At 41.0% G+C, this 9,971-nt stretch overlaps 2 protein-coding genes across 2 annotated transcripts in view; one reads left to right on the top strand and one right to left on the bottom strand.

Moving 5' to 3' along the window:
- Nucleotides 1–21: 21 nt before the first annotated feature.
- On the bottom strand, nt 22–2,256 carry arl6ip6 (ADP-ribosylation factor-like 6 interacting protein 6). Its single transcript, XM_029452182.1, has 4 exons — nt 1,775–2,256; nt 1,149–1,202; nt 635–767; nt 22–470 (listed from the first exon to the last, which is right to left on the bottom strand). Exons 1-4 carry the CDS (start codon nt 2,025–2,027, stop codon nt 377–379), a joined length of 534 nt encoding a protein of 177 aa, XP_029308042.1. The 5' UTR covers nt 2,028–2,256; the 3' UTR covers nt 22–376.
- A 534-nt stretch (nt 2,257–2,790) lies between these two features.
- The window catches only part of LOC115017880 (rho GTPase-activating protein 1-like), a 24,257-nt gene continuing 17,076 nt past the window's right edge, over nt 2,791–9,971 (top strand). The window contains 2 exon segments of the mRNA XM_029446594.1: nt 2,791–2,868; nt 8,495–8,563. The gene's annotated coding sequence lies outside the window, so the exon portion shown is untranslated.

Here is a 9,971-nt window from a genome sequence, read left to right as displayed (position 1 = left end):
ATAAACACACAGTACATAATACAGACGGTAATATCACTTTATTTTCACATACAATGTGCTCTTTTAATTACCTAAACATTTAGCAGTTGCAAACTCATCACTTAGGACAGAACTGAATTGATTCGGAATTCTTTATATAAGAAAAGAAGTTTGAGACATTTTCAGCCTGGACTACGACTGTAAGCAGAGCTTGAATCACAAGCAGCAGAGCCGACACGGTGGTGCGTTCAGGGCTTCTGGGACATGTACCGTGAGGGGAAAATTTACGTGACCCTTAACTTCTTAATGTGTGCCTGAGATGTTCAAAAGCTTCTCAAGCCATCTTCTTTATTTGTGTGTCGTATCTGAGCACCTGATCATCTCTACTGAGGGTGTGTCAGGTGAGACTCCAGACCACAGTGAGCATGGACATGATGCCATTAAGGACAGCAACACCATAACTCATGTGGAAACCATAGCCAGACACATCTCTAGAAGAAAAACACACACACACACATTCCTGTTTTAAACAAATTACGTTCTCACCTGCTAGTGATGTCAAAGGTTGTGTTGAAGCACATTGACTGGATGATATGTCATATTTAGTAGAAGTTTAGACACCAGTGTGATGTATTGGTGTAATCCGGTGTGTTACCTGAAGTTAGCCAGTGACAGCGGGGTTCCTAACTCCATAATGGGCTGGTACGAGTCCAGGTAGGTGAGGGTCCACGAGAAGACACAGCAGATACATCCCACTAACACTGAGAGCACCAGGATACTCCAAAAACCTACACACACACACACCCTCATTTTTTTTTGTTTTGTTGAAACATGCTTTAAAGTTTTGAGTCTTGGTATCTACTACTGTACTTTAATATTATATTGATACCAATAATACAATTATTTTATGAGCATTCAATAACTAACGTGAACATGAGCGCCATCAAACTGCATAAGAGCTGTAGTCATTGAATATGCAAACTACATATTTTGGACTGTGAAGGTGAGGACTTCAGCTCTTTATTACTTTAATACTTTGGTTTCTCTATACATGTAGCTACATCTAAAGTTCTAACTGTACATGAAGATGACCAAATAAAATATGGATCCTGATGGAGCTGTGAATCTGGGACCAAATAGATTGATATAAAACAGATATTGATACTCACCCAACATCCTCTCTTCAGTGCCATCCTCTCCTTTCACTCTCTCTGCCCGCAGCTCTGAAACAGTCACTATGAGTCAGAGTCGCTGCTGACAAAAGAGCAGGCTTTACATCTTTACAAAGGCAAACCGCCAGTATAAGGTGGATTTTTACAGATAAAAGCAGTGTTGGGTTTGTCTTGTTTTATTATTTCCCCAACGGTATAGTTTAACAACATAATCCTTACTCAAGGTCCACTTACTATCCTTCTCTGGACCTTTTCAACCTCATGTCACGTGATATCTAATGTGATCCTTTCCACTGACAGCACAGACTAATGTGTTAAGGTACCAGAGTGAGTATTACATTAACTAGTGTAGCCTACTTTCATGAGCAGACTTGCAATTAAATACACTCATTCAGCATTGGCTATAATATCAAAATATAACAACGAAAGATTATTTAAAACAATGTTTTTTTATGGATTTATTTTTGCCATCTTGAGTGTTAAGTGAAACCTACTTCAGGCAGTGTCAACACTTAGGCTATGGGCTACATTTTAAGCTAGTAACTTCAAAGTAAAAACAGTATCGTGTGCGCGAGACAGACTGGTAAGTGCGGTCTATGGTGTACACAAGCGCACGCGCGTACCTTTGAGTATGGGGTAGATGAGGGCGCAGACACAGCCCACGGCGGACACTGCTGCGGCGGAGCCCAACACCGACAGCACGACGACGGACCACGGTTTGGGGCCGTACCGCTTGGTGAAAGGTCGCCCCGCACTACCACCGGGCGCCTCTCCTGACATGACAGAATTAGATGCTGCTTGTTCCATATCCTCTGACGAATATGAGCGACTGAAACTTTCTCTTACAACATCCCCGTGAGTCGCACTCCTCCGCATTCCGGTCACTTAAAAGCGATAACTTTCCTTTGGGACAACTTGTGTATTTACAAACGTCTCTACAACTCAGCCCGCATGTATAAAACACTACATAGTGTACAGTTTCTGATTCTGAATAAAGATTCTGAGTTGCATCAGGAACTGTTGTAGCCTTTCTTCTTTTGCCTTATTTTTTTTGCACTTCCGCACACAAAATTGGTCCTCAGGCTGTTCCGTCAGTGTAGTTTTACAATTGTTTTGCAGTTCTATCGATATCGGTGTATGTAGGCATTCAGCCGATAAGAAACGAGACATTGCAGGACAGAAACACCAAACTTATATTATTTATAAACAGTGTCACCATTACATAGTTTTTCCACCAAATACAAAGATACACCGATCATTTATTGTCATTGTACCGCAGGGCTGTGCAACGTATACCATGACATAGTTAGTTCACCCGAGAGCACTGACAAGTAGATATTTACATTTTAAAAACACCTAAACATTTGTTTCTTTATGTTATGTGTATGTTAAATCCACTTAGTGGGTGGCACATTTCTCTCCTTTCAGGGCAACTGCATTCATACAATGCAAGAAAGGATTTATTGCATCTTCACAGTGTGTTCTGCTGTTGTAATTTCCCTAAAATACCACGAGAGGACCCATGCACCTTACCAGTGCTTTTATTTTGACAGGTTCGGTAAAACATACACAGAACTGTATACGTTTATTGTGAAAATAATAAACCGGAAGAGGTGTTGACGCATTATTGTTGCTGTCAACAGCACTGATCGAGACTACGGCGACTTCAGACGCCACAAAGCTCACCCGGTGATTACAAACAACGTTCACAATTACGGTAACGCTAAATACATATTTCACTGTGCTGCAACTTTGGTTCTGTTTGTATAAAACGCAATAATGAAGGCGGAAGCACAATTATCGTGTAAGAATATCGTGTTCGTGTGCTCATAGTCGTTCAGTATCATGGGGCTAACGTTAACTGCAGCGTAACATTGATGTGTTTGTTCCTGCGGTGATGGTTTAGCTCACAGTAGTTGTTGTCTTTACGCGTGAATTACCACACAGCAGAGGAACCTTTCGTATTAAATGTATGTGTACCCGTATGTAGACATAGCCTACTGCGAAATGAGCCACACCAGCTTGCTAAGGCAGTTTGGCGATGTGTTTTAGCTTTGAACATTTGCCAGCTGAGGTTTGCTAACTTATTAGCTTTTCTAAAGCAACAGCCAAGATTTCTGAAATATTTTTCTTTAGCTAACTTTGCGTGTGAAAATAAAGGAGCCCAGTTACCTGACTGCTCACTTGTTGCTTTTATCAGCAGACCTTATCAGTAGCTAACGTTAGTCGTTTGCTCCAATACAAAGTGTACGGAGAGAGCGATTCACCAAACTCCACTTAGCGTCAAATACATGTTAAAGTGTCCTTGCTTTCTTGTCCTTTGCATATCTTTTTAAAACATAATTTATCAACATTTCCTTATGAGTAGGTTCCACTAGAAATGTCTGCATGCAAAAAATCCTAGAAGTTTGACTTCCTTGGATTACCCGGATCTTCCGTGGGCCCATATAGCAAGTGCTTTCCCTTTAACCCCGCCTCCCAGCTGCCAGCTGTCAGGCTCCTTCATGGGCTCCAGCACAACAATAACTCTGGATTCGGCTATAAGTTAATTTTACTATACCTGACGCCTTCTGGTCGGTTGGTTGATATGCTCTATACTGCCCGAACTCTCATTGGCTGGTGTTGCTTTCAAATGGAGAAAATAGTTACTTCATCCAATATTTTGGGAGTGGGAGGGGCATGTGTGTTTGAGTAATGGCTCTTACATGCAGACCACTCATGCAGATGTGCACGTGGATCTATTCATACAACAATTGCGGGTTTGCGTCCGCTGGCATTCCACGCATGCGCACATTCCCATACAAATTCCGTTCCAGTGGTGACATTATGTTGTTTGCCAGGAGTTCAACGCCATTGGCTGTTTTCTATATTCCTTAAAAGACAAAACAATCCTTCTTCTTGGCAAACCAGCTAGAGGGGCATATGCCACCAACTGGATAGGAGTGTGGATCGAAATAGGGGCATGTACAGTTGGCTCTTGCTAAGCGTACAGTCTGCGTGGCCACACAGTTTATGGCTGCATGCGGACGGTCTGCGCGGACCCTCGCGGACATGGCAGATGACCTAATTTGTGTCACAGGGACCACAGCGGACCCTTGCTGACATGCAGATGCAGAAAGTATAAATTGACCTTAAGAGAGAGAGAGACACACACACACACACACACACACACACACACACACACACACACACACACACACACACACACACACTGTCTCTGTCTCTGTCCTGACAATTGTGCTACTCTAAATGCATGAAGTTTGCATGTCGGGTGTTTGATTTATGCATATTTTTACGCGTTGGCTCTCGTAATGGGTTGGGTGGCTGAGGATATAAAAAAAACCCAGACCGGTGCATCTCATAATGTCCAGTGAAAAATAATTCCCTCAAAGCACAATTAGAAAAAGAAAATCGTAATTTTTTAGCTGGAGTGCAAATGCACTTTATTTGCCCCTAACCATGTATAAGCGGGGGAGCAAAAAGGTGTTTCCGCGTGGTGAAAATATAGTTTTTTGAAAGGCTAAATGCCAAAACATATGGATTGCAGCAGAATATTTTGTTAGATAAAAACATGGGGTGGATTTTGGAAATGATTACAACTATCTTTTTTTAAAAACATTTTGGACTTTTCAACCTACACCACTAGAATATATATAATTCTACAAATAGTATAATATTCACCACAGCCTAGGCTAAGCCCATGAGCGGTTCGCTGCTGCAGAATGAATATGGGGGAAACACTGATTAGTGTAGACAATCTTTATCTGCAACTGTGCATAAATACTGGGTTAAAACACAATGAATAGACATGTGGGAAAAAATTAAAAGCTGCGCAACATTTGACTGTTCATTTTAGAATTTGTATTTGCAGTTCATAGACTTAACTAATATACAGCAGCAGTGCAGTAATCTGCTTCAGGATCAAACAAAGTTTTTGTATCACGTCTGTCCATTATTGTACACCACCTATATAGATTATCGGTAGACGCTACAATTTTCCGATGGTCCCTAAACGTCTCGTATGCATGCTACTGCTAAGATCATACCTGTCAACATTGGAATTTCAAAATAAGGGAAATTTTCTGGCGGACTCCGCCCATATCTTAGCAGCCATCCCAAACCCATATAATCGTGGTCTTTAGAGGCCGGGTCCTCTGTATACCACGAAGGCTGAACCGATCGGTCTACAACATGAGACGGTCCGGTCTACGGGGGACTTCCTGGTACGTTACCAGCTGTTCACGCCCCTACCTTTTGCTGCTCACGTCGCCTAGCAACTCTCAGAAGTTATCAAGCGCAGTTGACGGCATACTTTAACATTTTCCCAGAGAACGGAACCAGAGATAATACTTTTATTTTTTTTATTTTCACTCTTGATTGAAGATATGCTTTATCACCAGCAATAATGTATTTTAGACGGTGGAGGGGCATCTCATACTATTGGGATACCTGAGGCCGTGAAGGATACATCAGATGTATCCTCCAAATCCGGGAAAAGAAGACCGCATTTGTCGGCCGCATTTGAAGGAGTCGCCAAAATGGGACATCCCTGTTGCGGCCGCTGTGACGTAATCGGTCTACAAATGCTGCCTGCGAAGGCTGCAGCCCCTGAATTGAGAAACAGCTACAATGACCAGCAACTCCAAATATCAGCCTGCAACCAGCTAACATTAGCAATTGTGAATCTTTGTCTTTGTCAACAAAAAACAATACAATAATAAGCAACAGACCTTGGAAATAGTAGATTGATAAAGGAATCCTAACTAAAGGTTCACTTATTTGTTTTGTTGAGGTTTTCAACCATATTACATGGGCTTCATCATCAGATGGAGTTGGCTCAGATCTTATGATGTGAGCTACTGAGCAATAATTCCATCACGTGATAGAGACCATGTGTCACGATGTGTTGAGGGAGAGGAGCGACGAAGGACCCTAATCCAGAAAGTGAAGGCTGCAGGATGACTTCAGTGATCTATTGTAGAAATAGCTTACAGGCAGACAGAAGGGTGAGTGTTAAGTAGCATTAAAAAATAGTATGAAAATAGCAGAATTAAAATAGTATAAAATAACATTGGAGATCATGCCTCGTTTCCGTATCTGTGCCGTACTTAACGACCCTCCTGAAACCACATTCATCACACCATTCTTGTAAATGTTTTAAACTATCAGAACCACATGTTGAAAGCATGAGATCAACAATGGGCCCCTGTGGCCTTTCAACTGGTTTACTCCCTTTGCTACCCATTCTTGGTAGTCTTGAATCTATCGGTTAAAGCCAGTTTTCTCCAATAATACTTTTTTTCAAACACATTTATCAGAGAAACTTCCTCTTTTTCCCGTGGTAACACAGTCTATTTGATCTCAGGTTTTTCAAAAATACACACTCTGATAGTAGGCAGACACCACTATTAGAATTGATGTGTCATTTTTGCGACAAAAAGCCAATGGAATTTTCCCTTTGGATTATTGCAGAAAATAAACTAAACGTCTATGATACTTACACGTTAAGTTCAGCAGGTTACTCTCCACATAATTACACCACTTTTAAAAAGCGTTAAGTTATAAACGAACTACACCACGGTCACATGACTTCACGTCCCCACCACTAAGCTAAAGGAGGACTCATCTTCAGCCTGATGACGTTTAGTAGTCTCAGTTAGCCACTTGTTAGCAACCGTCGTTTTTAAGACGCGTGAAAGCTTAAAAATTCACAAATGTGGTATTTGCTGACGTACCATGTACCAAGATGCAACTGTCAAGCAGTCTGTCAAGCTGTCTGCCTGGCTATCGTGGAAGGTAAGTTATTGGTATACATTACTATATTAAAAAAACATTTGTTGTCAAATATATTGTCATAATATGAGCTAGCTGGCTGGATAACCTTAGTTAAATAACTTAAATAAAATAAATGAGTTTGTTGCTAATGTTAAACAGCTAGCTTGTGTCTTAGTTTAGCTGCCTGGGTTCTTACAAAGATGCCCAGACCCTCGTTATAACTTAATTCGCATTAGCTGGCTAGCTAGCTTACACTCATTTGTGTTACCGACATTCTTCAACTGGCATTAGCTAGGTAGCACTAGCAGCTAACTGGTTAACGCTAGCTAGCTACTTTGGTTAGATTGCATTATTCGGTCAGATGTGGCGTGAACGTGCGAGTGAGACAAAGCGATAGTGGCTGCGCGCAGAGCAGACGGCTACGATCGGTGCAGATACGTAACTGAGCAGCGGGAGAATCCCCGGGGCATCGCAAATGGCCTGTTCCCTAATATAAAAGTCAACTTCTAAAATCTACAACACAAAAAAGTGCTAATATTAAGATTGAAAGAGATGTTTGTAGGATGTTTCATGTTTCCCTTTTGTCTTCTTAAGAAATGTGTTTCCCACAGGATTTCATAAATCAGTGATTATTTGACAGTTTAACTAATGGTCAAGTAAAATACTGGTCTTATCATTTCAATAATGTCATTATGTCTCTGTCTGCCCACCACCCAGCTTGGTACTTGTTACTTGTTCTGAAGGTGATGGGAGGCCAGCATCAGTCCAAATACCAAACTGATGGTATGTAGGGCCTACATTTCATGTTGAATTTCTCAAATGTTCCGACAAAATAATTGTATTATGCTAATGATTACATCTCTCTTCCCCCATCCCTACACGATGCTGGTCGTCCTCACTCATCTCCTTCCACTATCTGTTGCAAGCCGCTGTAGCGTGAAGTCTGCAATTCCACGACTCGTTGAATTTGTACCGCTATGTTTGATGGGAATCTTTTTAAGTTGATGTTAAATGATGTGCATTTTAGTCAGTATGTTAATACAACATGTACAAACTAAAGTGTGGTTTTATTGATGGACTGTTTTGATTGCCATGTTAAGTCAACATGTTTGATGAAATACACTTTGTAACATGAATTGTAACATTTTTGTGCTATATATTGTAATACGCATTAATCTTATTTTTGAATAATTTTCAATGAAATCTTTGTAAATAAATGGCTGATGAAAATATTCTTGCTTTTTATTGTTATTGAAAAAGAACATTACAGACAGCGTGTACTTCCATTAAACATCAATGACACGCAATGTGCAGAAATAACACATTTCTGTGTTAAGGCGTGTTTACACAGCTGGTGTGTAAACATGGTTAACATTTGCTGTGTTGAAACATACAATAGTATGTTAACCTTTGTTTAGATTTTATTCGTAATGGTTTATATATTTACATATTTATTATGTATACAGTCAGTCAGTAGGCAAGAATTTCATTTTTTTTTCATTGGACTAAATCCAAAGTAGCAGAAACAAAACAAAAAACAACAACCCGTAAACTTGTCTTGTCTTCAGAGATGCTGCCGAGGAGGAGAGGGGTCGGCATTGACCATACACGTACCATGGCCATATAGCCAGGAGCAGGTACGGTTAGCTGGTTATGGCCGCTTAGCAACATCAGGCGCAACCTGTATCAGCAGCCATGAAAGTTGGCACAAGAGCACCCAGCGCCCGACCGACTCACCTCGAGTGTTCCAGCCGGTGTACGGAAATTGTGTGTGAATGTGTTGTAAAGCGTTTTGAGTGGTTGGTAGAATAGTAATAATCTATGCGCTTTATCACGTGCATGTGAGCGGCATTTGAGACAAATGGCGTATGTCTCAGACCTCATAACACGATAACGAAACTCTGTTCCAAATTAGAACCGAATCTAAAATGCCAAAGTACCGGGTACCCATTAAAAACATGTGGTCCTGTTTATCGATTCCTAAACAACTACACAACGCTCTTTGCGGACTGGATGACGCTGCGCAAAGCGATACGCGCTGTACTCACATCCCCGGGACTTTGAGTCTCAGGCAGAGCAGAGCAAAGTCAGTATGTAGTTCAGGAAGCAAAAGCTAAAATATTTTCTGAATTAAAAGATTTTCTTTTTACATTTGCTAGCAGTGGCCTGATCAGGCAACTGATTGTATTTACTGCTCGCCGTATGTTGGACCCTGTCTTTGTCTTTTCGGCAGATTTCAGTGTTCCAGTAATTGTAACATTTCTAATTGCTCCAAACGGAGCTTATGTTTCATAAACCTTGTGAAGTGAAATGTGAAAATTAATATGTATTGTGCAAATGTTTTCATGAATAAGTTTCTTCTGTGAAATAAGCATGTGACGTGTTATGACCCCCTATCAAATTATTGAAATCAAGAACCAGAATCGATAAGCAGAACTGGATTTGGAATCGTTAAAATCCAAAGATACTCCAACCTAAATGTGTTTGACATGTGCTACTTGTTCTTATTTGACCTTTGCTCTGACCTACACTGGTGGATATTCAGGAAAAAGCAAGAAAAGAGGAACCTGTTTCTGTTTACATCATCCAAAATACTAATCCCAATGTCGTCCCTGACGGCTTCTTGGTCACTGAAAAACAGGCCAACTGTGTGCTAACACTTGCGTGCGTGCGTGCGTGTGTGTGTGTGTGTGTGTGTGTGTTTGTTTGGTCAGCAGCAATAGGCTGATTGTCTGTGGGTTAGTAACAATATTTATTTAAAGCAACATGCTGTCAGCCAGCATAACATCACATAGTAGAGAGAGAAAAAGGCTGTGTATCAGGGTAAATAAGTGGGGGTTGGGAGGTAAAAGAGCAAGTGTGAGTGTAGAAAACAGGACGAGAGTTAATATGGTAGAAGAGGAAAAGAGATGCAGTCATTAATGTGAAGCGGTTAAATGATGCTACTGTACATTTGGAGCTGCTGGAGGCAGAATTTCAATGTACAGTCATGTCAGCAGCCTATAGAGCCGAGGACTACAGCAGAGAGCTGTCACTTCACTCGGA

Source organism: Cottoperca gobio, chromosome 2 (genome assembly GCF_900634415.1).
Source record: "Cottoperca gobio chromosome 2, fCotGob3.1, whole genome shotgun sequence".
Classification (NCBI taxonomy): Eukaryota; Metazoa; Chordata; class Actinopteri; order Perciformes; family Bovichtidae; genus Cottoperca; species Cottoperca gobio.
Note: the sequence above shows the minus strand (reverse complement) of the source record. Positions and strands in the feature narration are given on the sequence as shown.

Coding starts and splice junctions, on each gene's coding strand:
- arl6ip6 (XM_029452182.1), bottom strand. CDS start 2,027: ATGCGGAGGAGTGCGACTCACGGGGATGTTGTAAGAGAAAGTTTCAGT. Junction 1,203..1,774: donor CATCTACCCCATACTCAAAG/GTACGCGCGTGC, acceptor TGACTGTTTCAG/AGCTGCGGGCAGAGAGAGTG. Junction 768..1,148: donor CACTGAAGAGAGGATGTTGG/GTGAGTATCAAT, acceptor GTGTGTGTGTAG/GTTTTTGGAGTATCCTGGTG.